This window comes from Coniosporium apollinis (assembly GCF_000281105.1).
Source record: "Coniosporium apollinis CBS 100218 chromosome Unknown supercont1.25, whole genome shotgun sequence".
Taxonomy (NCBI): domain Eukaryota; kingdom Fungi; phylum Ascomycota; class Dothideomycetes; genus Coniosporium; species Coniosporium apollinis.
In genome coordinates this window covers 389869-415779 of record NW_006913287.1, presented here as the reverse complement: position 1 = coordinate 415779, position 25911 = coordinate 389869, and the positions used below count along the sequence as shown (strand labels likewise).

The following is a 25911-nucleotide window of genomic DNA, read 5'->3' as shown; positions in this document are numbered from 1 at the left end:
TGAATGAGTATGGTAGAGGTTTTCCTATCTTCGTCATGGCGGCTTGTCGGCGTTTCGAGAAAGGAGGTACACTGCGAGGGACGAAGGCTGTGTGTATTACGGTGCGCTGGTAAAGCAGACGATTGTATGAGCTGCAAAGATAAAGCTTCACTGAAGCCCAGTACCAGGCCAATTTCTGTTGGCAGCCCACCATGGAGACCGTAGGAACGGTACCACAGAGTACGTGTTGAGAGCCAACACCGTCATCATCATTTCCACCTCTCCATTACACGACCACGACGTTGTCGGGTGTCAAGTGGAGAGTGGTACGTCGTGGCCATGAAGCGTACATGCTTTCGTCGCTATACAACTCTATTCGAAAGTTTCTGCATGGCTTTTGCAACTCCCTCGCAGATCACAGTCTGATTTTGTAGTATTTCCTAGCCCAGGTAGCTTTGAGCCCGCTTTTGCTCAACGTTCACCAAAGTAAGAAGCGAAGAGTAAACGATGCAGTACAGGTCGAGCTCCAACTCTCCTCAACGAACCAGCTGAGCAGCAACCCCAGCGGATACTCAGTTGACAAACGGCGAAGCACTACGAGAGAGCGTGAGATGTGCAAGCAGTTATCAATTTGAGAATAGAACTCTCCGGAAGTTCATACGACACAAGCTGCGTCGAGTGAGCTTTCTTATTGTTGATACTCATGATATTGTAGGGTTGTGAGATATGCTGCTACGCGCACACAGCTGCCGCAAACCTTAGCCTTTCGCGTTCTTGACGAAGTTCTTAATTTTAATCTCGTCAGCCACAGGATGTTCTGTAGCGACGCCATCGCACCGCCCCCCTGATGGTACCCCACTAGCATTTGACTACCTCCATCGTGTGTGCGGTGGCACATCACACGCGCCCTCTATCATATCGAAGAGGTTGTACAAAATATGCAGAAGGCCACAGTATGAGCCAAGCCGCCCACCAGTACCGGTGCTGCTACCGCTTTAGCAAACGAGAGCCGATGCTTTGCTCCCTCCGCCTCCTCTTCCCAGCGCCTCACAGAGTGTTCCATCAAGCCTCCGAGCCTGTAAAGAGAAAAACCTGCCACTATCGCGCTACCAGTTCCCCAGGCTATCAAGCTACCAGAACTGTCACATTCGACGGCACCATTCACGTGCACCAGAGTCCAGCCTATGGTTGTAAGGAGCACGATGCCACTGGTGGTGTGCATGATCCACCTGCGTGGGGCTGAAGGCACAGAGATGTTAGCTGGTGATCAAGTATTTCTAAACAGTGTCATTACATCGAGCTTGAATAAGAGAGATTCAGTTTACAGGAAATCTTCTAGCCATCTGCAGTCTGCGAATCTCGTTCCCTAGCTCGATATCTTCAGGTGAGGGAGTGGTTTCTGGCATCATTTTGCGCGATGTGGTTGTAAAACTGGCCGTCTTGAAGAAAGAGTTGTGCTGCAGAAGGATGGGCTATCCGCCGCATAGAGCCTTAAGCCAACGACAAACAACTGGAAGATATCGCAAGTTTTTTACTTAGAAAGAAGCAAAATCGCTAACTCGGAAGGTCCGCAAGAAACGACCTGTGCCCAGCGAGCATCCTTACACTGTTGCGTATCAAGAACCTGGAACATGGTGCTAAGCGAGCACACCTTTCATCAATTTTGACCTTTTCGATTGATGATGAAGCTCATGATCTCGTACCATTCCGACTTGGTGTTTGATAGCCAGCTGCGGGCGTGAGGGTACTGAGCGCCAAGATATGCAAGCGCTAAGCCGTGTTTCGTTAGCGACTCTGCGGCTCCCGCACAATCGAGAATTGCGACAATCACATCGAACAGCGACGGCCATATTCACTCGACGACAGCTCCATCCCCACACGCGACCAAGTCTTGTCGAGTAGCCTCAGAGGAGTAGCTGAACCATCTGCACATACTGCCAATATGTCGACACAGAGTGTCCAATGCTTCGGCAAGAAGTTCGTCTCCTCCCACCCACTGTGCGCCTCTTCATGAGCTAACATCGTAACAGGAAGACTGCGACTGGTATGCGCTCCCGACTCCTTCCATATCGCCGATAAGTTACTGACGAGGATTGCAGCTGTCGCTCACTGCAAGGTACGGGACTGGAGACTACAAAGAAAGAAGGAACACAGGGCTGATGAATCGCAAAAAGGCTGGCAAGGGCTTGATTAAGGTCAAGTCAGTAACATTCGGATATGGCTGTGCATCTGGACAATCGCTTATGCCTGCGACAGTGGAAAGCCTCTTGGATTGGTCCAACCAGGTACGGCTCTGAGGATAACAACGAGTTAAATGCAGCGTGCTGATGGATTCTTCGAACAGAAATCCTCCGATTCAAGGGTCCGTTCGCTACTACAATGGCTCCGACATATGCAGGTATCTAACCGGAGGGAACAGTGTACGAGCCAGTCTTGATCCTCGGCCTTGACAAATTCGGTATGGGAAACACCGAGTATCCAGTAGGGCATACGACTGACAAACCCAGCCAACGTCGACATCCGAGTACGCGTCTCCGGCGGTGGCCACACTTCTCAGATCTACGCCATCCGGCAAGCCATCGCAAAGTCAATCGTGCGTTCCCGATCGAAGCATCCCCAGTCTCTCGCTAGCCTCGAAACCCGCGACACACAGAATAGCTGACTATTGGCGCGCTGCAGGTCGCATACTACCAGAAATACGTCGATGAGCACACGAAGAACCAGCTGAAGCAGGCGCTGGTGCAGTACGACAGGACCCTGTTGGTTGCGGATAACAGGCGTTGCGAGCCGAAGAAGTTTGGTGGTCCGGGCGCCCGCGCGAGGTATCAGAAGTCGTACCGTTGAGAGGGGATGTTGCGGGTGGTGGAAGGCATCGTGGTGGAATTTGCATACCTGGCTTGTCTTACTGCGATCTGGGAAGATGGAGTATTCTACTGAGCTTTTGGCCGGTCTCCAGCTGGCAGCATGATTTGATGCGAGTTCTCGGGAGCGGGTCAATCAAAACATCAGAATTCACGTCAATTTCCGCCAGTGCAACTTTCCGCTGAGAAGTGTTCATGATGGGTTTAGTACACCACGTGAGCTGCGCTACATGAATCTCTGAGAGATGCTTGCTACTAACGGCCAATACCCCGTTCAACTCACGCGTAGTGACCTGGTCTTAACGATAATGTGTAGACGTGCTACTCCGTACGTTCAAGCCTGGGGACCCAGGCGCAATAATCACATCGAAGTCGTGAAGTATCTACCGCTGCGACGTACGCTTCGAGTGCATAAACCCTCTCAGTACGACAAACGAAGAAGTACTTAGCGCAAAATCCCCGAAACCTCGTGGCCACCTCGAGATCTCAAGTAATCACAAATTTGTGAACAGTTTCACAACCTACAGACGGCGAGATGCCTTAACTCACCGTTCATCCGGACGCAGGAGACTTCGTACTGCTTAGGCGTAAGTATGCTGCTGTAACATCCACACAGTAGAGAGCTTAAAGATCATACGATTGTAAGCGCCATGATAATCATTAGTGTTGCCCTCCATTTCAGCGCCCATGTGATATATTTCGCGACTGCATGATTAGCTCCTTCAGCCGCATCTCAGCCCTGCAGAAGCCGAGATCTTATCTTGATCTTGGCTCCCGTCATCATCTGCAGGCACTTTAAGTCCCTGTCAGGCACAGCTTGACAGTTCTGAAGTCCCATCAAATCGCCCCTCGGCTTTCTGGATTACGTGCCTCATTCGGAGGTAGACACATACCCGTAGCAGCCGATGCCCCCCTTCGTCCCCCGTAAACGCCATGCCTCACCCTCGCCCTCTTCTTCAGCCCCGCCTGCGAAACGCGCCGCCACTCCGAGAACGAACGCGCTAGAACACCGGACCAAACACGCGACACCTGCGAAGCAGAGCGTTTTCGAGGCGCTTGATGCCTCGACAAGTAGACGGACGGTCGAGGACAGTAAGGCGTTCCTAAATGCGCTCGGAGAGAGCGATAGCGAAAGTGGGAGTGAGGACGGAAGCGGATCGAGCGACGATAGTGACGAGTTCGAGGATGTCCTACCTGCCTCTACGCGAAAGCCTGGGGAGGTGCGGGATGATTCCAGTGACGAGGAGGAAGAGACATGGGAAGATGCGCTGCCCGCGGCGCACATCCACCATGCCCTCCACACACCCGCCGCAGAGCCGATGGGAGATCTGGAGATCACGCTGAATCGGGATGATATGGATGTCGCGGCGAACAGGGAAGCGGTGCTGGGCAAGAGACAGGGCCCGAGTAAGCAGGAGAAGAGGATTAGGATCGCGACGCATTGCATGCATGTGCAGTTCCTGTTGTTTCACAACTTGATTCGGAACTCGTGGACTTGCGACAAGGAGGTTCAGTCCATACTCGTCAAGGGCCTGAGCGAAGGGGTCAAGAAGGAGGTGGAGCGATATAGGAGGGCTGCCGGGCTACCGCTGGAGGGAGACGACGAGGTACAGATTACGCGGGTGAAGAAGAAGGTCAAGGGAAAGGGGAAGAAGGCCGACTACCGGAACCAGAGGGATTGGGGCGCTGAGGCCGAAGAGATGGAGACTGAAGTGCCGAACATGAGTGGTGGCGATCCGCTTATAAGGTTGCTGAAATATCTGGCTGCCTACTGGAAGAAGAGATTCAAGACTACGGCGCCGGGGCTGAGGAAGCAGGGGTACAGGAGCGCTGCGAGGCTGCGCGAGGAGCTGGATCAGTGGAATAACGAAGGTGTAGATGTGGAGGCACACGGAGAGCGCATAGCGGACCTCAAGCAGTTCCGGGAGTGCGCGCAAAAGTGCGAGGGCAGCAGAGATGTGGGCGCGCAACTCTTCACCGCGCTGTTAAGAGGCCTAGGTTTGAGCGCGCGGTTGTTGGCGAGCTTGCAGCCTGTAGGGTTTGGCTGGAGTAAGAGCGAAGAGGCATTGCCGAAGAAGTCCAGCAAGACATCACATAGCAAACATCATGATCCGAAGAATCCGCAGACCACACAGACAAACCCAGAGCCGGGTAGGATTCCTGCAATCAAGTCGAGTAAGGCTCCGATCCGCAACTCCGCCGGCAAGACGCGATCGACAGCTACCAATACAACTATGAACCTCGACACTGCCAGTAGTGACGAGCTCAGCTCAGTTCCTTCCGACATCGACGACGACGTGTCCGTGGCCGACATCACGCCTCGCAAGTCTACTCCATCAAAAAACTCCCCCAAGCGGTTTGATAAGGACCTTCCCTTTCCTTTCTACTGGACCGAAGTGCTCTCCCCTACGTCCAACACGTACATCCCCGTCGACGCTCTAGTACTCTCCACCGTAGCATCAAACCCTGACTTACTCTACACCTTCGAACCACGTGGCGCAGCTGCCGACAAGGCAAAGCAGGTGATAGCATACGTGATCGCGTACTCAGCCGATGGCACAGCCAAAGACGTAACGGTGCGATACCTCCGCAAGCGTATCTTCCCAGGCAAGACCAAGGGCGTGCGCATGCCTGCAGAGAAAATCCCGATCTACGACCGCAAGGGCAAAGTGGTCAGATACGAAGAGCAGGACTGGTTCAAAAGCGTCATATTGGGTTACGCCCGCCCCAGCTCTAAACGGACTCTGGCCGACCAGGCGGAGGACGAGGGCGATCTCGTACCCGCCTTATCAGCCAAAAAAGCAACCGAAGAGTTCGTAGACACCCTAACCGGCCTCAAAGCCTCCGCCGACTACGTCCTCGAGCGCCATCTCCGCCGCGAAGAAGCGCTCCTCCCCTCCGCCCTTCCAGTCCGCCACTTCACAACCGGCAAAGGCGACGCCGCGAAGACCGAGCCCGTCTACCGCCGCGCCGACGTCGTAGCCTGCAAGACCACCGAGTCCTGGCACAAAGAAGGCCGCCAAGTGATCCCGGGATCCCAGCCCATGAAACTCGTCCCCATGCGCGCGGTGACGCTGCAGCGCAAGCGCGAGATCGAGGAGCAGCAGCGCGAGGCGGGGGGTGAGAAAGTCAAGCAGGGCCTCTTTGCGCAGAGCCAGACGGAGTGGATCATCCCGCCCCCCATCGAGGATGGCAGGATTCCGCGGAATGCGTTTGGGAACATCGACGTCTATGTTCCGACAATGGTGCCGAGGGGTGCGGTGCATGTCCCGCTCAAGAGCACGGCGAAGCTGTGTAGAAGGCTGGATATCGATTATGCGGAGGCGTGTGTGGGGTTCGAATTTGGGAAGCAGAGGGCTGTGCCGGTGCTTTTAGGGGTGGTTGTCGCGGTGGAGCATGAGGATGCGCTGATTGACGCGTGGGAGGCGGAAGAGGAGGAGAAGAGGAGGAAGGAGGATATCAAGAGGGAGGCGAGGGCGCTGGCTATGTGGAGGAAGTTCATGATGGGCACGAGGATTGTGCAGAGGATGCGCGAGGACTATGCGATTGACGAGAATGCGGCTGTGCCGGACAATATCAACCCGTTTACGAACAGAAAGTCGAGGGCCACGAAAATATCGAATGGGGACCTGGAGAAACATGCTGCACACCACGATGGCGGTGGCTTTGTTTGGCCCGAGGAAGTAGAATCCGGCGGCTTCATCCGTAATGGCGACGAGGAAACATCAGGCGGTGGATTCATTGTCGAGCAATACCATCACCAGACAGCTGAGGAGCCTTCTGCTATTGGCAACGGCTATCTGAATACGCCCATCTCGCTTCAAGCCGCCCTCAAGGATACTCCGCAGGAGCCTACCGAGGACAGTGGTACTGATAACGACATGCAGGAGTCGGATGATGCTACGTCTCCAGAGCCGCCACCAGCAAAACCAGCAACTCGCGGTCGTGGTCGACCGAGGGGAAGAGCCGCAAAGAACACCGCTGGCACCTCACGCACATCTCGGCCTTCCGCGTCAACGCGCAATGGCGCTGAGCCCAAATATACATCCAGTGAGGACGAAGAGACTCTATCCTCTGCCGCATCTGATATCTCCTCAGACGAGGATCAACCTGAAAACGGCGACTCGGCCTCAGAACGCTCTGAGAAGCCCGCAAAGCGCAACCGCAGCGGTATAAGCAAGCCGTCTCCCCCGCCGCCTGAACCTACAACCAATCGGGTGGTACCAAGGCGCAGAGCAGCCCGCAAGAGCGAGACGGCTGTTCGGAGCCACTACTTCTCGCACGACAGCGAGGAGGAGAGTCCGAAGAAGACGAGGGCGACGGGGAGGGGGAGGGGGCGCGGTCGGGCACGCGGACGGGTATAGCTACATAGGGACGGAGGAATCTGCCAGCGGGGCGGCATGGTGTTTTTGTAGTGCGCTGGTATGATCGCGGGGGGTCTTGTTCTGATCAACAAGCATCGCGGCAAGGATTGGGCTTGCAAGGAGCTGGAGAACCTGTTCTCTTGGGGCTTAATGATCTATGCCGGCTGCAGCGTCCCCAAAGAGGTGGATGTCCGTGGCTAGGTTCGGTGCTCGATAACTATGATATACACATGCACAGATACTCGCGTAGGAGAGAAGAAATGCAGAACTTCGAGATCAATGAGAGTAGCACCGTTTCGCCTCTGCCTAATGAGCCCTCTGTTGGAAATAGTGCGTCTACGGATATTACATGCTCGCCAGCTAACCGTAGTGCCCAGATAAGTTTTTATTGCCCTAACGAAGTCCGCATTGCCTGGAAGCAAACTCGAGAGCAGTGTGCTATGATAGGTAGAGTTCCCGTTGATATGAGATCCCAAGGCTTCCTTTCGGTTTGGAACGCTGCTGTCTGACCGCGATCGCAGACAGTGCATGCGCATTATCTGGCAACTCAAGGTACTCCAGTTATCACGCCTACAGAATGAGGAATGGACATGTTTGCTGTACGCACTTCAGCCAGGACCGATCAAGAACGGGCTGAAGATTGTCAGCTGCACCCTCGAACTTGCAGCGGCATCTCAGGCCCAGGATCATAAGGGCATCTCAGGCACAAAATCACAAGAGCAATAGATCCTCAGACAGGTTTCGAAAGAGAGGAGAATCTGGCATTGCACACCCCCGTATCCAGGCTATACTACACTACCACCACGATATCGGACAGCCCGAACACGCGATCGATCCGACTCCGCTAGACTCCTCCGCCTCCTGAATCCTCCCTAATAAAACACAGCCGGAACGAGAAAGCAGGAGGTATGTGCTAAGACACGACACGAAAGATGGACGCCTCAAGCGGGGGCCAGCGGGAATATTGATACAGAGAAAAAGGTCGGAGCAGAAAAGGGACGATATGCTTTCTAGGAAACTCCCAGGCCGCGCAGGACATGCTTTTGAAACGACAAGAATGAACAGGCGACATCAAGAGCTTCACGGCTTGTTCTCGCCCTGGCCCGGCTGCTGCTGCTGCTGCTCTCCGGATGGCTGCTCGTTGCGCGCCTTATGCATCTGGTCGAACAGCGTCAAACTCGCCGTCTGGAGGTCATCTGTCTTAGCCTTCAGTTCCGCGGCCGTAGCCGTGCCCTCGCCCGCCTGGCTCGTCGCGATGAACTGCCTGAGCGCCTCGATCTTCTCCCTGATCTTGCCGGCCTCGGTCTTGTCTAGGCGGTCCTCGAACTCCTTGAGCGCCTTCTCCGTGTCGTTGACGACGCTGTCGGCGCGGTTGGCCGCCTCGATGGCCGCCTTGCGCTCCTTGTCCGACTCCTGGTACTTCTCGGCGTCGTTGACCATGTTCTCGATTTCCGAGTCTGAAAGGCCGGAGCCCGAGGCGATGGTGATGGACTGGTCCTTGTTGGTGGACTTGTCCTTGGCGTGCACGTGCACGATCGAGTCGGCGTCGATGTCGAATGTCACTTCGATCTGGGGGACGCCACGATGGGCTGGTGGGATGCCGACCAACTATCGGTATGTTAGCGGAATTCATGTTGCTGTGAACAAAAGATAACATACCTGGAAGTTTCCTAGCAGCTTGTTGTCCCTGACGAGCTCACGCTCACCCTGGTACACCTTGATCTCGACGGCGCTCTGGAAGTCGGCAGCGGTGGAGAAGACCTGGCTCTTCTTGGTTGGGATGGTGGTGTTGCGATTGATCAAGCGCGTGAAGACACCGCCGAGTGTCTCGATACCAAGCGATAGAGGAGTGACATCGAGTAGGAGGACATCAGTGACCTCACCAGACAGGACAGCGCCCTGGATGGCAGCACCAATGGCGACAGCCTCATCGGGGTTGACAGACTTGGCTGGGTCGCGACCGAAGATGTTCTTGACGGACTCGGTAACCTTAGGCATACGGGTCATACCACCGACAAGGATGACCTCCTGGATGTCCTTGGCTTGTAGGTTGGCGTCCTTGAGCGCCTTGCGGACCGGATCGACGGTTCTCTGGATGAGAGGGTCTACGAGACCCTCGAGCTGTGACCGCGTCATGCGGGAGTTGATGTGCTTCGGTCCGGAGGCGTCAGCGGTGATGAAAGGTAGGTTGATCTCTGTCTGAAGAGAGGATGACAGTTCGATCTTGGCCTTCTCGGCGGCCTCGCGGATACGCTGGATAGCCATGCGGTCACCGCTGAGGTCGATGCCCTGCTCCTTCTTGAACTGCTGCACCAAGTGACGGACAAGAGTGATGTCGAAGTCCTCGCCGCCAAGGTGAGTGTCACCGTTTGTGGACTTCACCTCGAACACACCGCTCTGGATCTCAAGAATGGAGATATCGAAGGTACCACCACCAAGATCGTAGACAGCAATGACGCGGTCAGTGCCCTTCTCGAGACCGTAGGCAAGCGCGGCTGCGGTGGGCTCGTTCACCACACGGAGGACGTTGAGACCAGAGATTTGACCGGCGTCCTTGGTGGCCTGACGCTGCGAGTCGTTGAAGTAAGCAGGCACCGTGACGACTGCGTTCTTGATGGGCTTGCCAAGGAACGACTCTGCAGTCTCCTTCATCTTGCCCAGGACGAAGCCACCAATCTGACTCGGCGAGTACCGCTGGCCCTGCGCCTCTAGCCATGCATCGCCGTTTGTGTGCTGAACAATCTTGTACGGGACCTGCTGAATATCACGCTGCACCTCGGCATCGGTGAACTTGCGGCCGATGAGACGCTTGGTGGCAAAGAGAGTGTTTTCAGGGTTGACAACAGCTTGTCGCTTCGCCGAGATACCCACTAGACGCTCACCGTCCTTTGTGAAAGCAACGACAGAGGGCGTTGTTCGTGTGCCTGGGATGCATGAGTGAATGGCCGACAGAGGCGAGATGGGAATGACTGACCTTCGGCGTTTTCGATGATGCGCGGGTTCTTTCCCTCCATGATGGCGACAGCGGAGTTGGTAGTGCCCAGATCGATACCGATGACCTGGCCCTTGATCTTCTCATCTGCGTAGCCTCTCACGAATGATGAACCGAGTGGTGCGCGGATGGCAGATGTGCGGGCAAACGAGGAGGCTGCCCGGGGCAGGAAGCTCCTCGATATCCTTGAAGACAACATGATGTGTGTGTGTATAGAAGATGAGACAAGCTGCCGCTGGATGACAGAAGCAACGCGAGGATGGACAGAGGAAGAAGAAGGCGATGCGGTGTATTAGATCAGTGATGTGATTGAAGATGAGATGCGGACAGGAGCGCGAGATGAGGTCGACCAAAAACTTTCTCGAATGCGGTCGAAGCCGGCAAAATGCCGAGGCGCGGTCAGTGCTTCATCACAGCTTGCCACCGACTTCACAATCATCATCTTTACCATGACCATCCCACCTCCAGTCGTGTCTGTAACAAGCGCACGAAGTTTACAACTCTGGCAATGTTGCCATCCGGGTGCTTGCTACCCGACATCAAAGCTCTAGCCATTCCCTCAGCAGCATGACGCTCGATCTGAAGTCAGCAAAGCAGCGGGACAAGGTGCGGCGTGCATTTGATTTCCAGTCAATTCTGAAAAGGCTGTGACAGGAGCCTCTCATGCTCTGGCAGCCGTGAACAAGAAAGCCGTCGAGAGCAAGGAGCGTAACTCGAAAGCTCTGTGGCGAAGCATCAGACAGTAAGTTCTGAGCGCCAAACGATCTTGGGACAACTCAAAGTGTTCAAGACGTGAAGACGCCTGGAACGGTCTCTAGCAGTGTCATGAGTAGCATCAGAAACTGCGATTTGCATCGAGTTAAGATGCATAAGCCTGGTGAATCTGCCACGACTGAGCGCTCTGACTCAGAAAAGCTGCAAGAGGCGTTTGTCGTTCTTCAAAACTAGGTACAAATCTCTGTTCTAGAGCCTTCAAACCTTGCCTGCAGCTTGAGTTAATCTAAGCTTCGCGCAACTCTTATCCTCTAGATTCGGTCTTCACTTCCCCTATCATGTCCCGCAGACCTCCATTAGCCGCTTTCGCCATACCAGCACCTTGATGTGTCGTCTCTTCATCCCCAAACTCCACGCCCCCAATCAACACCTCACTGACCCCCTCCAACGCGCTCACAAACACACACAGCCCGCTCGCAATACAGAAATTAGTGATGCTCGTCCCAATATCCAGCCAGCTCCCCTCATCCCTAACGCTCCAGAAGAATCTCACCGTCAAATAATCCCCGACAGCCATAACGACGCCGAAGAGTGCGCTACCGGGCAGCCGCAGCCGCCTGTTCAGGATGCCCAGGTTGGCGCTGATGAGGAAGAAGGGGATGAGCAGTTTGAGGACGAGCAGCGCGCCTTGCGAGAAGGGGTCGAAGATCGGGAGGAGGCGGTAGACGGCGTCGAGGGAGAAGGAGGAGATGGAGGCGATGTTCCCGGTGCTGAAGAAGGCGGATTGGAGGAGGTAGAGGCTGAAGAGGGAGATGCGAGCGTCGGAGAGAGTCAGCGAGCGGTAGGTAGCCGTGTCTTTCGTCGCTTTGCTGGCTGTTGCTGCCGGCAGCGTGGAGCCAGACGGATTGAGGTCTTGTTGACTCGTAGGTGAGGCAGAGGGCGAGGAGTGCGGGAGAGAGTTGGTGTAAGTGTAGATGTGATGCTCAAGGCGCACCCAGGTGACTAGAGTGGTGCAGAAGGCGAAGTAGAAGAGACCCTCGTAGGAGATGGTGAGGATGATGAATGTGGGTGCGAATGACAGGAAGATGACGACTAGGCGGTGCAGGTAGTGGTTGTTCGGTTGGAGACCATGCAGGAACGGAACGGTCAGTGATGCCACTATCTGAGGTCAGTTATTGCGCATGAGTGATTGAACGAGTCAGCTCACCCAGAACCGTCCACCCAACGACCTGTGTCCCTAAAGGCAGGCCAAGTCTTGCTTGTAGAGAAGCAGTGCTTGACCTAGTAACATACATTGCGAGCGCAATGAGTCCGGTCTAGACATGCGTCAGTGATGCATGATACCTATGCAACAGTTTGATGGGCCTGACCTGTACGCCCAAGACTGTCCTTGACAGCCGGTCGAACGATGACGATGCCAATGCGGCCTTCGTTGACTTTGACTGCACCATGATGCTCTTCTCGAACAATACATAAAGAGCACCGACGGCAAACATGAGTAATCCGCCGAGTAGTCTAAGAGAAGAAGTGTCAGGGCACGCGTGTGGTGCACTCGACGTTTCGGTCCAGCTCACATTAAATTTATGCTCTCCACTTTCACAACTGGGAGCAGTGTGAACAAACTCATGGCACCGCATGAGCAGGCCCAAGTAGCGACGAGTACCTGGTGCTCGCGTACAAAATCCATACCGTAGAAGGCCGGCCATGCGATGGCAGCAAGATAGCACACTGTGAAAACCTCGCGGTGGAAGTAGCTTTGCACCTGGGGAATCTAGTCAGCGAATAGTCAATAGCTGGTGGGAGACGTATTACTCACTAAAGCCTCCAGGAAAGCAACAGAGATGAAGGTATTAAGAACAAGGCTTGTATAATCCCCGGTCGAGGAGATGTGACCCAATAATACATCTCTCCCCTTCTCCAACGCCGATCTACGTGCATAAACCTCCTCCCAAAGCATGACTGGGAAGATCCCATAAGCATAATATGTCCAGGGCGAGCGCTGGACGTACAAGACTGAATACAATGCGAGAAGCGCAGAAGAGAAGACCATGATGCTGAAGGTGGTCCGCGATGGCTCGATGGGTTCGCGGAGGACGTATAGATCGATAACTGAGGTGATAGCGAACGCTATCCACCCAAGATAGCCTGTCGTGACCAAAGCACGAAGAAAGAGCCAGTCGTAGGTTTGGAGGTACCTCAAGCCTTCAAGCCCGAGTTTCATCAGCTCCTCGCAGCCACTGATGGCCTCTTCTGCTTCGCCGTCATCAATCATCTGTTTGATTCGAGCAATGCGATGCTCTACTGAGTGTTCTTCATCTTTGAAGCCGGGAAATGGTCTATAACGGAGTTCAGTAGACTTCTTCTGTTCTTCTTTGACACGATACATCTCCAGAATCTCTTTTGCGTTCGCTAGCAGAGCCGCTGCCTTGGCTTTCGGGCTGGCCTTAACATAAGCCAGTGGAAGCTCTCCGACAGAGTTGACTGGAAAGGCCAGGCCAGCCAGGTAGGCCATCAAGGCCGCAACATCTGCCTGCGCAACATCATGCCTTGAAACGTGATCAAGCCCCCAATCGGATGAGAATCCATCCTCATGTCCCCTGGCAACACCCGTATTCACAGTAACAGGCGGCGCAACACCGGAGCCCCAGGCAATCAGCGGTGTGCGGGTGTTGTCCGGATGACCGTCACCGTGGCTGCCCCAATCGCTCATGCCATGATCAGCTGTAAATACGAAGGCAGTCTTTCCATCTCCGTAGAACTCTTCGATAAGCTCTGTAATTTCCTGGACACCCTTGTCGACCACCTTGATGTTGTGCAGATATTCGCGTGAGTACGGTCGGTAGGCGTGTCCAGTCATGTCTATTCCCAACAGATGCAGGAAGAAGACATTCTTGTCTTCTCGCAGTGCTGCATTCAGTGTAGTATTGGTCTTCGCCTCCTCGAAAAGCCCTTTTACTCTCTCGAAGACCCAGGTGTCCAAGTGTGTCGCATCCAGAGTGTAGTCCTCTGCTTCTGCGCCGTACATATAGGCATCCACCCTCCCAGGCACAGCACCCTCCTGAAACATGGGCAAGATGTCCGGGCTCCCCCAGCTCCACGTGTGCCTGCTGCGATTAAATACGCTGTCGAAGTTTACAGGGTTGAGCTTCCATCCCGTCGTCACCGCGGAAACGTCCTCGTACAGGCCGGCTATGAGAGCCACATGGCCGGGTCGAGATTCTGTTGGTACTCGCGTGTGCGAGACTCCAAAGGTGCCGTGTTCGAGCACTCGTGAGCGAAGAAATGGCGCAAGCGGTCGGATTTCTTGCGCGGTGGTAGACTGGTTTGCGGGAGAGGGATCTGGGAAAGACTGGAATGCCCTGTCGGCGCGTAATCCGTCTCCTACCAGTAATTTAGCCAATGCTCTGCATTCATCTATTACGCAGTACCTTAATGAGGTCACAACTAACCGACAAAGAGCACGAGGCGCTTAGCAGGAGCTTCAGGCGCATCCACGCTGAAGTCCTTCATGCCTGACACAATAGGAGAAACGAAGTAAATGTCGAAGATCGAGAGGATATACATGAGGTGAAAGACGACAGCAATGGCCAGAAAGCCAATGCGACCAAGCCCCGCCATGCTTTAAAGAGTGGCACGTCTCGCGGGGTGAGACTGGGTGAGGGCAACACGGTCACAATAAATCCTTGAAGTTCTTCAACACTATGGAAGGAGCGCCAAGAAAGAACGTCACAGGGCTGGTGGAATATCGCCGTGCAAGACCGTTGCGGCACTGAAAGCCACTCGTAGATATCGGATAACCCAGACACAGTTTCAGACAGAATGGAACTTTAGTGCTTCATGCACTGAATTGCTAAACAGATGGGTATATCTTGCTTTCCATCGCATCAAATCGTTTTAGCTGCTCTACAACCGACAAGACGATGAGTTCAGTCTAGTCGTGAATCTGGTACTCAACAAGCTGGAGCATAGATCCGACAACGAATCTTGGGATGACCCTTGGCCCCATCTCGGCCTCAAATCTATGCAATGTCACGATCTACGGTTTTGTCGACTGAAGAATCATCAGATTGATGTCAATGCGGTAAAATCAACGAGATTTTCAGCAGCCAGCTCGTTCTTGCATCAATTCTGCCGAATCTCCTCGGGCTGCAATCCGCTTTTAGGTCATCCAGCCTTGGGTCAACGCCGCTCGATTGACTGCGGTGACGGACTTTGCCCATGCCCATCGTTCGCTGCAGGTCTTCGTCTATCTCATTCAAACCATTTAGAGACGTAACATCGCTCACTCCAAGAGATTATTCCAGATGTGCCAACATCGATGGATTCATTCAAGTGGCGGACAGGATCCAGAGCTGGTGTTCGGCTATCCTGAATACCATACTCGATCAGTATCGATCGAACTTGGATAGCTAACGCGACTGTTATCAGCTGTCGGTCTTGCTACCACTCGTATTCAGACAAGGGAGACACGCCTGGGTAAGTACGAGCCGAGCGTTGTGCTGATATAGTCGCAGTGAGTTATTGCATTCGAGAATCCGCTACGTGGGCCTGGCCTTCAATGATACTTTGCCCTTTACCATGCCGTGTGGTCCATTTGTACCTAGGGGTTGTACCGGAAACAGAAAACCGCGTGTTTACATCCAGCCCTACTCAACACAGCCAAAGAGAGATTGGACCACTTGGACTACTCCGTCATCCAAGCTATCAAGCATCCCCATCAGCGGCATCAGCCTTGCGAACCGAAGATCACCATCATTGGTTTATGCTCTGCTCTCGAACATCGCCGGCCTTTACAGCCTTGCGTGAGGAAAGCCAAGTACGCCCTCGGTGGCGTACTAGGCCAGTGTCCAGTATCGTCACTGCTCCTTGAGAGCCCAGGTTAGATGAAACCCTAGGCTGCCAAAGTGTGGGCGACCATCGTCTGACTTGCTCCGCTGTGGAAGGTCAGAATGAGACACCAGCATGGAGAACGTTGGTCGGAGGCAAGAGATGAAGTCGGACACGCCCCGCGTCACGTGCACGATCCAATCCAGGAACCGGCGGAGCAAGCGGACCAAACAGGCAAAGGCACATGGCACATCTGGCGCCAGTCCGGAAGTCGACCAGCGCGCATTGGCAGGACCCACACAACCCGCAGCCCGCCAGAGGAAGGTTGTGGCTGCATCCCCAATAAACACCAAAGACACGCCGCACAGCAGCGTTACCGCGAGATGGCTGACCGCTGCAGCCGGCCGCCCACCCTGACCGGCCGTCTTTCCGCACCGGGTGCAGAGTGTTGAGTTCCCGGGAGCGAAAACTCGAAATCGTGGAGACGGAGGTTTCAGGAGGAATTGCAGGCGTGGAAATTGCCAGGCACTCCAGGTGAGCCAGCGCAGATCGAGGGTACTTTTTGACGCTGTTCCCTGCGCCATCCGAGACGCGGCCAAGCAAAGCAAGCAAAGGCCATGCATAATTTAAACAAGACAAGGGATCCCAAGCCACCTCGCTCGCACACAGGTCCCCGAAGGATGCAAGGCGTCAGAACACCGGGGCTTTCGAGGCTGGCTGGCCGCTCTGTCGGTGGGAGGACAATGGTCAAACAGCAGACCACTCCGCACCGGCTTTGCAACACAAGGTCATCTGCCTGGCTCAGGAAGCAGCATTGTAGTAGTTATATTGGATTGAAGAGGGCTAGTTAGGCAGCTAAGAAGGAATGGTGAGCCGTGCAGGATCTCAGCTCTGGGGGCACTCCCTCCCGCTTCTGCAGAGATGGTGTGCGTGTTGTGCAAAGGAACCCTCTCCGCGCGCACTTTCACTCTTGATACGAGTATTCCATGACACCATGCCTCTTCTGGACAGATGTATCCAATAGTGCAACGAGCTTGCGCGCATGCCGCTTAGTGAGCAATATCGATTGCCTGTTGCGAGAAGGTGGGAAGGGCGAGGTGCAGAGCGCCAGGCGAGCCGGCCGCGCTCCTCGACCTCAGCCAATTTGGTTAGTGTTGCATACGGGCTACCGCCAACGGTGTCGCCTCCCTGCACGACCGCGACCAAGCGTCCTGAGGCACTTCTCACCCTCCACGCTCTCGCTCTCGTCCCAGTTCGCCGCCTCAAGTCTACGCTGCCGACAATCCTCACCCTGGCGACGAGAGCACTGCAGGCCAGACTACTATCCGTTTCGACCTACACGTCGCCTTCGGAGCTCCTCAACACGATCAGCCTCCCCCGTGTTCGCCGGGTCGTCAGCCGCAACTTCATCCTCGCGCCAACTGCAGCACCGCTCATTCTCACCACCCACGGTTCCAAGCGAACGTCCACCCTCTTTTGAAGTACTCCGCTTTCTACAAATACAACCAGAGTGTCGTCTATTCCGATTACTGGGACCGCCGGCAAACTCAAAGTCGCTCATTTCGCACCTCGAAGGATCTTACCGTACCGATAGACGACCATCAACTTCCCCAACACCATAATTTCCAAGCGTACTCGCAGGCGCAGCACAAAGAACAACTGTGCTTCGCAATCTACGCGACGTCGAACACGGCTAGTTTGCAGTTGCTCGGAATTGGAGAGACACGGTTCTTTGTTCTTGACTTCTGGACCGCACGTGGAATCCTTTGAGCACTACCGAACCTTTGAGCGCCCGGTCCTTCCATCGTAATAGTAGGCTCGCCGTGTGATCGTGGACCACGACCGACGAACATCACCTTACGCGCCTTTCGTAATCCTTCGGCTGTTCTCTACCTTTGCACGCGCTCGCTCTAGTCGTTCCTTTCAAAAAAGAAGCATAGTTCGGAAGTTTAGGAGAATGCACTGTTAGACTGTGGATTGACGTACTCGCTGTCGATACCAACAACATTCTCGCTCTGCCTTTGAGATACCGGTCCACGCTGTTGCGTTGACGGTTTAGTAAGTCATCACCTACTCCACATCCATCGGTACAGGCGCATGAGCGCATCGTAGCTTCTACTCCCTTAGGTCTCAGGCGCAGTTTCTGGATGCCATGCTGACTTGGACTCGTAGATAAGCTCTTTTTCTTGATCCGTCAAGTACACTCGTTTATATTTTAGCCCTGACAGTAAGGCGTCCACGGCTCGGTCGTGAGCTCAACTCTAACGCATACCAGTATTAGCTTTCTCTTTTGATCTGAGGCCGCTCTATACCCGACGTTTCGCAAATTTTCCTAAAAGGTACAGTCGAGCAACCGACACTATGCGCACTTCCGCAACCATATGGGCGGCCTCTATGGCCCTGGTGTCCCTTTACGGCCCACTGTTAACTACCGCGGAGGCTGCTCCTGCACCAACACAACAGGGACAGCAGCCGCGTTACTATTTTCCACGACACGTAAAGAGGCAGATTGTTACGAATACCACCGAGCCCGCAGCACCGACTACCTCCGAGACGAGCTCTTCCATTCCACCACCTCCAGAGACTTGGGAAACAACGAATCTCCAGTCGCTGATTGAGAGCTTGATGAGCGAAGGATACGTAGCCGCAAGTTCAGCTCCGCCAGTGGTACCCGAGATCACAACCCCCAGTCCTCCAGTTTCCGCATTGCCGACCGCCGAACCTCCTCCAGTGGAAGTGACGACAACAATAATAACTCAGATTACTGTGACCGAAGTTCCTTCCACGCCAACCCCCGAGGCGCCGCCACCACCACCGAGCAGCTTAAACGCCACGACTGAGATCACAGCCTCGACGCCTGAGCAAGTCCTACCACCATCAAGCAGTCCAGCTGTCATTCCAACGTCGCTCCCCTTTGTTCCTGCGGAAAGCGCACCGGTTTCTGTCCCACTGGGCACCGCTCCGTCGAGCATAGCGACAACAAGCTCCACTCAGGAACCTCGGCCTGCTCCCATTCCTACCTTCGAGACGTCCGCCGAGTTACCCTCGTCGGCTATTCTACCTACGAATGCTTCGTCGAGTGCAACCGTTGAAGTGAGCTCGTCTACTGACGTATCTTCATCCGTCGTTATGTCCACCCCAGCTACCACAGATGGGGTCGTTGGGCCGACCGGCAGACTCCCAGAGACCATCATCCTACCGACACCAAGTGCGTCTCAGGAGAGTGTTTCGTCGTCAGCAGGGTTTCCAGAAACCGTGGTACCGCCAACCTCGACTTCCACCGCGGCAGTTGCCTCTACCGGTGGTTTACCTGAGACCATCGTACAGCCCACATCGGCTGTTATGAGTGCGATTGGGTCTACAGGTGGAATTCCGGAGACGATCATTCAGCCTACAACGTCCACCACAGCAGAAGCCGTTGCGTCAACTGGAGGGCTTCCAGAAGTCATTCTGCAGCCCACTTCGACCACGACAGATGGATTCGTTGCCTCAACTGGGGGGCTCCCAGAAACGATCATTCAGCCAACAACATCAAGTGCGTCAGTCGTAGATTCGACTGAAGGGCTTCCGGCAACTATAGTCCAGCCTACGCCAGCTAACACAAGCGTCGTTGCTTCTACGGGGGGCTTTCCAGAGACAATAGTCTTGCCGACCTCTTCGACCAGTGGAGATTTTGCCGCATCGACTGGAGGACTTCCAGAGGTTATCGTTCAACCCACGACGACGAGCACAGAAGGCGTTGCTTCGACTGGAGGGCTTCCGGAGGTCATTGTATTGCCGACTTCTACCAACTCGGAAGCATCTAGTGCCACCAGCTCAGCAGGCGACAGCTTCAACTCCGCGACGTCGGTGTCGCCTTCTGTGGCTTTCCGAGTCGGCCCTACCGGAGCCTCGCCGTCCAGCATTATCCAACCCACAAGCACGGTCGTTAGTTCGTCCGCTCCTACTCCGACCTCGACTTCGGCTACAGGCATCATCCTGGGGCTTTCCACGGTCATTGAGGGTACTTCGACTCCAACCACAACCGCAGAGTCTCCAGCAACCTCCCTACCGAGCAGTTCGAACTCCTCGTCTGTCGATGGCATTACTGGTCCGGCTACAGGCGCGAGCTCAACCACCACCGCCGCTGTGATCCCTCTTGCCCCTGAGGCCAGCTCGGTAGTTTCTGCAACTCTATCGGAACTTACATCAGCTACTTCTTCCGTAGTGGCCACTTCAGCGACCGAAGCCAGCCTGGTTGCATCTGGAAGCCTACAGCCCACTTCGGTGGTGAGTTCAACTGAGAGCACCACTCCTGAGTTTAGGGTTGCACCGAGCACGAGCGACACTGCTGTGGCTCCTGTCCCATTAGTCACCGAGCAGAGCAGTGTGGTTATCACTACTTCAGCTGCTGCGACTACAGAGCCTGCTTCCATCACAACCAATGCGTCGACCTCCGGCGTGACCCCGATCGTACCTCTGCCAGTAACTACGGATGCTTCGGCGATAGTCTCGTCGATTGGGTCTGAGCTGACAAGTGCAATCTCTGAGGCTGCTTCGGCGCTTACTTCCGATCTGTCAAGCATAGCCGCAACTGCTACTACAGAGGTTCCGGCCACCGTTACTTCGGCTCTTGTCAGCAGCGCCGCGTCCTATCTTGCATCGTCTGTCGCGTCGGAAATTTCTAGCATTGCCGCCACAGCTACCGACCCTGCGCTGTCCTCGGAGCTTGCGTCGCAAGCATCTAGCATCTTGTCCAATGCGGGATCATCAATTGCTACTGGACTATCCAGTGAAGCTTCGAGCTCGGCAGCTGAGGTGTCTCCATCAACGACGGCTCCGGTCGAGACAGGAGTTCCTCCGGCGACAACTACTGCTCCGCTCGAATCCGCTCTCCAAACTACGGCATCTGGGATCTCCAGCGTAGTCTCCGAGACGAACACTGCCACTGTCGTTCCTCCAGCAGTTACTTCAAATCTCTCATCAGTTGCGCCTGAGCTCTCTTCGGCAGCCTCGCAGGTTGCTTCGGTAAGCCCAACTGAAGCAACCACTGCCATAGCGATTCCTCCGCCAGTCACTTCAGATCTCTCTTCAATTGCTTCCGAGATTTCTTCTGTAGCGTCGCAGGTTCTGTCTGCAACTCTCACTGAAGCGACAGCCACGGGCATACCCATGACCTCGGATGTCTCTTCAGTCGCGTTGGAACTTTCTTCGGTAGCCTCACAAGTATCGTCTGCACCTCCCACCGAACCATCAGCCACTGGAGTACCTGTGAATACAGACTTGTCTTCGGCTATCCCTGACGTTTCTTCGGTTGTATCGCAGGTTCCTTCAGAAACCCCTACTTCGGTCGTAGCTACCGCGGTTCCTGTAACTTCTGACATCTCGTCTGTACCTACTGATGTTTCTTCACCTGCGCCTTCTGCTACGGGGGTCGATTCTGTCCCGCCTACCAGCCAGGCTGCTGAAACCTATCCACCGGCGACTTCGGATGCTTCCTCAATCGTCTCAGAGGCTACTTCGATCCCTGTCACATCTGATATACCCTCAGTCGCGCCAGAGCCAACTACTCCTCCAGTCACCTCGGACGTCTCATCAATCATCTCGGAGGCGACTTCAGTTCCTGCCACCTCAGATGTTCCCTCAGTTGCGCCAGAACCAACTTCTCTTCCAGTCACGTCGGATGTTTCTTCGGTACCCTCAGAAGCTACTTCTGTTCCTGTCACCTCTGACATTTCTTCGGCTGCACCAGAGCCTACTTCTCTTCCGGTCACCTCCGAAACCGCAGAGACATCGAGCCCTGTTACTTCAGAGCTTCCTTCGACAACGGCTCCTGTGACAAGCGATGTGACCGCGCCGGTAGAAACGTCGACTTCACCCGAAGCAACAAGCGAGGTCCCTACTTCAACGGCGCCGACCAGTCTCCCAGCAGAGCCGACAACTTCAGCCGTCGAGACCAGCAGCGTCCCTCCAACCTCCGAGCCCTCTGGATACGCATCATCCACTGCTACAACGGAGATTAGCGAAGCTCCAGTTAGCACGGATGCCTCGAGTGCGGCCACTTCAAACGCCAGCTTGACGGTCACTAGCGCTGCGGCTGCTACTTCGGAAGCGACCACTCCGAGCGCGGTTTCTTCGGAGAGCTCCACAGCTGTCGTCCCGGTTGTACCCATTGAAACCAGCACTGCTCCAGCCACGACATCTGTTCCGCCAGCAACCACGACTGTCCCACCTCAGACCATCGAGCCTACTGCCACCAACACGTTGACATCCCAGATCATCCCATCGAGCATCATGCAAGAACCCACAACGCGACCATCCACCACCGCCACTGAAAGCGGCATTCCGTCTAGCATGCCACGGATCATCCAGCCACCAGGCGGCAGCCCTGCAACAACGCCAGAGAACACGGTCCTCGTCCAAGTCGGCTTCAACTACGGTCTAAACTACCCCTTCGTAGCCGGGACCGCGCAATCCGCCAACCAGATCTTCCAGTATCTCCCGCAGGGTGTGTCAGCGGGCCTCAACCTCCCGGCCGACAAGATTCAGATGCGTGCCCTCGAGCCCTACGACACGACCGCGGACCTTGGCTATATCACCACCCTCGCGCAGTTCTACATCCCCCAGAACCTGTTCAGCCAGCTCCAACTCGATATCCGCACTCCAATCTCAGGCCTCTACACCGCAAGCGAAGACGTGGCCGTCCACACGCTCATGAGCCTGATCAACCCAACCATCCCGCTCATGGTCTCCGACCTGAACCCGTCCGCCGCGTCCGCCGCGTCGAACCAGGCTGCAGCTACCTCGGCCGCAGCTAACGACGCAGCGCCCCTAGGCGGCGGTGCCCAGACCTCCAGCCCGGTGAAGGGATCCTCCGTCGTCATCGCAATTGCGGCCATCGGAGGCGTCAGCGCGTATGGCGCGGCCATGTTCTTCGTGGCGAGGCGGTACAGGAGGAAGCATCTACGGCATTCGCGGTCGAGCTCGGTGCCGAGTACGGGCGCTATGAGCCACACCGGCGCAGGCGTGTTTATGAGCGGTGCGAGGGGCGGGCCGAGGAGCTTGGAGGGGAGGAGTGGCGGGAGTAGGGAGAGTGGCAGCAGTAATGGACGGAGCGTCCGAACACAAGTCATCTCGGCGCCGGTGGCGCAGGAGAACAGCTTGGGGTGGAATTGAGGTGATGGCTTCTTTGTATGAGTGCAACAGGTGGCTATATGTGGCGCCGTTGCGGTCTGGGTTTTCGTACGGCATGTGCACAAAGGCTCCTACTGGGCTCGCCGCATCGAGGGCGGCATGTTCGCCAGGGGTGTGGTGTCTGTCTGGGTCCGCGGCTCTTGGCTTTTCCCGCAGACGTCGTGCTTGCGTGGGATTCCAGCTAGATGTTTGGAGGGAGGATTTTGTGCATAGTAGGGTTTCTTCTTTCGCTTCGATGAGAGGAGGGGTTTAGTGGGAAGGAGGACTCAAGAGCTGGGCTTGCATGAATGGGCGCCGATGACCCGCATTTCCGCACGTTGGGCGTTGGTTTTGGGAGGACGATGGCGGCAGCCAAGGCTGACCGGATCATATCTATGGGTTTATTTCTTTTAGTCACCTTATCACAGAATTTATGCAGATTGTATCACTGCTTCGAAGCTTCAATGTCCGTGTGTCTTGGGTTTCCTCTACAATTTCGATTCTTCTGATACCTGTCTACTGCTTCGGTGATGAGGCTAGGCACCCTTTTCCAGCGCCTTTTCCGTTCCTTTGTCTCTTTACGGGAGGTAGTGTGCGAGTGTGCAGGCTGAAGATGGTATATCGTGGCGGAAGTAGAGACGCGCCTGATGATAGTGCGTCGTAGAAGAATAAGACATTCTCTCAACTTCCTTCTCCTCTACAGCGTGAAATGTTGCCATCACTCAGTCCTGCTTGCTGGTTCGACCTCGCCTTTGACCCCACTCTCTACGCCCGTACAGTAATGTTATTGCCGCCTACAACAGTACTGTTGCCGCCCATGGGATTCATAGCTGCTGGATCCATGTTGAGGGAGGAGCACCGCGAAGATCAACCGTTGTCTTATCCATTAAGAAGGAGGGGGTATTTCAATAACGAAGCGGCGGCCGCTTGACCCCTCTCTAATGCCATCAACACCCACCAACAACCAGTTCACATGATATATATCTGCACCTTCTGTTGACTAAAGATATACCTAGTGTGCCAGTCCACCTCCGTAAGCACCTAAATGTTATGTTGAGAAGCCTTGTGGTCGCGCGCCGTCAAGCGGCCGCTTCCTCCGTAGATACCCCGTCCTTCGTAAAGCGCGAGTGACTCACCTTATCTGCAGCTTTCTTCGCCACCTGGTTGTCCATCTCAGTGTCTGCGTACTGCGGCAGACTGTCCTCGGAGACCGTACTCGCAGTACCGGTGAGGCTGGGGCATTTTTCCGAATCCATGACTCTGAGGATAGTTTATCGAAGGAAGTGCTTAGATCGTGATAGGTGCTGTTTTCGGAAAGGAGCGTGTTGAGAAAGATGTGTTGAAGGAGAGATAGTACTGGAAGACCTCAGTCGATATTTGGCGAGGGGCACGAGAGAGATGAAGCGGGTGTTTAAGAACTTAGGAGAGGAAGGTTCTTGCGGCGCTCATGTGAGATCTCGCTTACTAAAGGTAGGACTTCTATGGGTATGGCATCGCATAGGATCGGTTTCGAGCAAGCAGTCTGTGGAACTGGTAATTGAACCTTACTCTCAAACCCCGCGCTGCTTGAAGTGGGGCAGGTTTCCTAAGCTGGGGGTTGTTTCAATGATTAAGCACGCGCCGCTTTAATTGGGCAGCTAACCTTGGTAGCTCCAAGGACACTGAACCGTGGCTATCACGAGTCTTGGCGAGGTTTTGGGACGCGAGCTTCACGTCGTCATTCTGCTAACAACGACTATGACTGTAACTACCATGCTGAGATTCACGATGCCCCGGCCACAAGCCTAAGATCGGTTGATGAAACTGACATTGATGGGCGGCACTTGGTAGTCATACTGAACCGCCCAGTGCAGCGGACCATAGGAATGTAGCATTTGATGTCTTATTGTTGAGTTCATTGCGACTACATGACCTCACCATCTGACTGCAACCTTCGATGAGAGCGTTGCCAACTACGGTAACCTTAGGGTCCTCCAAATTTCCATCGAGTTGCGCTTAGTTAAGTCATCTGGGCCCATGCGGTGCCTACCAACTCCATCCGATGTGCTTCCTCTCTCCGAAGACTGCGGCTTTGATCTCAGTTCCACGCCAAACCAGATGATTGCTCGTGGTAAGAACGGACCCCATAATAGTGACTGCCGATGAAGCGGAGAGACTCGGCGCTCAGGTGAAACAGCTTGGGTCGCGCATATTGCAGATGCGCCACTGAATATGGCAAAGAAATACCAAGGTCCCAACGACGGAAACCGACCAGCCGCTGCGGACGACGAATTCCAAATTCCGGGCGTGCACGTTGTGTAGACGCCCTTCTGGGAAGTGTAGGTTCATTGACTCCCTTAGCATGTTGTCGATCCCTCTCGCCGTAATGCCGATAATGAAGGTCCAGCACACTAATGCGCCGGGCGAGCCGCAGTGGAAGTCGTTGTTGTTCCGGTCAACGTACAGCTTCGTGGCGCAGCCTATCAGGATGATAAGGTGGATGAAGAAGCTGATTAGGCTTGGAAGCCATTCTTCCTCAAAGGAGCCCTCTGTGTCCTATCAAGGGAGGTTAGCCTGAGCTCGTATCATCGCAATATAGCTACAGGCGCATAAGACCCAAAGGGAATCGCTAGCTTACGGTATCTACTGCTTGCTTCATTGCCTTTGGCACCTCCACGTCCGCTTTCTCGACATCTTCGTATCTTGGAAGGCTCCTCACAGAAAGTGAACTCGTGAACTCTTCGAAGGTCGAGCCTGACGAGCCGTTCTTTTCCGTAATCTCTGCTGCGTGTTCGACGGGGCTAAGGGTTGGGTCCATAGTCGTGCACAGGGAGTCTGTGTTACGAAAAATCTATAGTGGGAATTTATACGTATTGTGAGGAAACGCTTTAAGAAAAAAGCTTGAGTCACAGGAGACGCTCGGTAAAGAATCGTGCTGCTGTTGCGTGCAAAGAAAAAGCTGTTGGTGAGAAGGCGCTTGGTTAAAATAAAGAGGCATGCACTAGGACGTCTTGCCCTCCTGGAAACGGAGGCCTTGGTAGCA

The 25911-nt window shown here is 54.7% G+C and overlaps 6 protein-coding genes across 6 annotated transcripts; 3 read left to right on the top strand and 3 right to left on the bottom strand.

Moving 5' to 3' along the window:
- Positions 1-1921: 1921 nt before the first annotated feature.
- On the top strand, positions 1922-2823 carry W97_05423 (40S ribosomal protein S16; the record flags this gene model as incomplete). Its single annotated transcript, XM_007783306.1, has 9 exons — positions 1922-1956; positions 2010-2023; positions 2079-2095; positions 2154-2179; positions 2236-2264; positions 2324-2341; positions 2399-2437; positions 2487-2572; positions 2659-2823. 9 exons carry the CDS (start codon positions 1922-1924, stop codon positions 2821-2823), a joined length of 429 nt encoding a protein of 142 aa, XP_007781496.1.
- A 922-nt stretch (positions 2824-3745) lies between these two features.
- On the top strand, positions 3746-7204 carry W97_05422 (uncharacterized protein; the record flags this gene model as incomplete). Its single annotated transcript, XM_007783305.1, has 1 exon — positions 3746-7204. The coding sequence occupies one exon, from the start codon at positions 3746-3748 to the stop codon at positions 7202-7204; it is 3459 nt and encodes a 1152-aa protein (XP_007781495.1).
- Positions 7205-8284: 1080 nt separating this feature from the next.
- W97_05421 (hsp70-like protein) lies at positions 8285-10395 on the bottom strand (the record flags this gene model as incomplete). Its single annotated transcript, XM_007783304.1, has 3 exons — positions 8285-8812; positions 8864-10128; positions 10179-10395. The coding sequence occupies 3 exons, from the start codon at positions 10393-10395 to the stop codon at positions 8285-8287; spliced, it is 2010 nt and encodes a 669-aa protein (XP_007781494.1).
- An 819-nt stretch (positions 10396-11214) lies between these two features.
- On the bottom strand, positions 11215-14528 carry W97_05420 (GPI ethanolamine phosphate transferase 1; the record flags this gene model as incomplete). Its single annotated transcript, XM_007783303.1, has 6 exons — positions 11215-12068; positions 12118-12226; positions 12281-12425; positions 12485-12672; positions 12727-14291; positions 14360-14528. The coding sequence occupies 6 exons, from the start codon at positions 14526-14528 to the stop codon at positions 11215-11217; spliced, it is 3030 nt and encodes a 1009-aa protein (XP_007781493.1).
- A 3570-nt stretch (positions 14529-18098) lies between these two features.
- W97_05419 (uncharacterized protein) lies at positions 18099-22892 on the top strand (the record flags this gene model as incomplete). The annotated part of the gene is made up of 1 exon (XM_007783302.1): positions 18099-22892. One exon carries the CDS (start codon positions 18099-18101, stop codon positions 22890-22892), a length of 4794 nt encoding a protein of 1597 aa, XP_007781492.1.
- Positions 22893-25052: 2160 nt separating this feature from the next.
- On the bottom strand, positions 25053-25686 carry W97_05418 (uncharacterized protein; the record flags this gene model as incomplete). The annotated part of the gene is made up of 2 exons (XM_007783301.1): positions 25053-25424; positions 25507-25686. 2 exons carry the CDS (start codon positions 25684-25686, stop codon positions 25053-25055), a joined length of 552 nt encoding a protein of 183 aa, XP_007781491.1.
- Between the last annotated feature and the right edge of the window lie 225 nt (positions 25687-25911).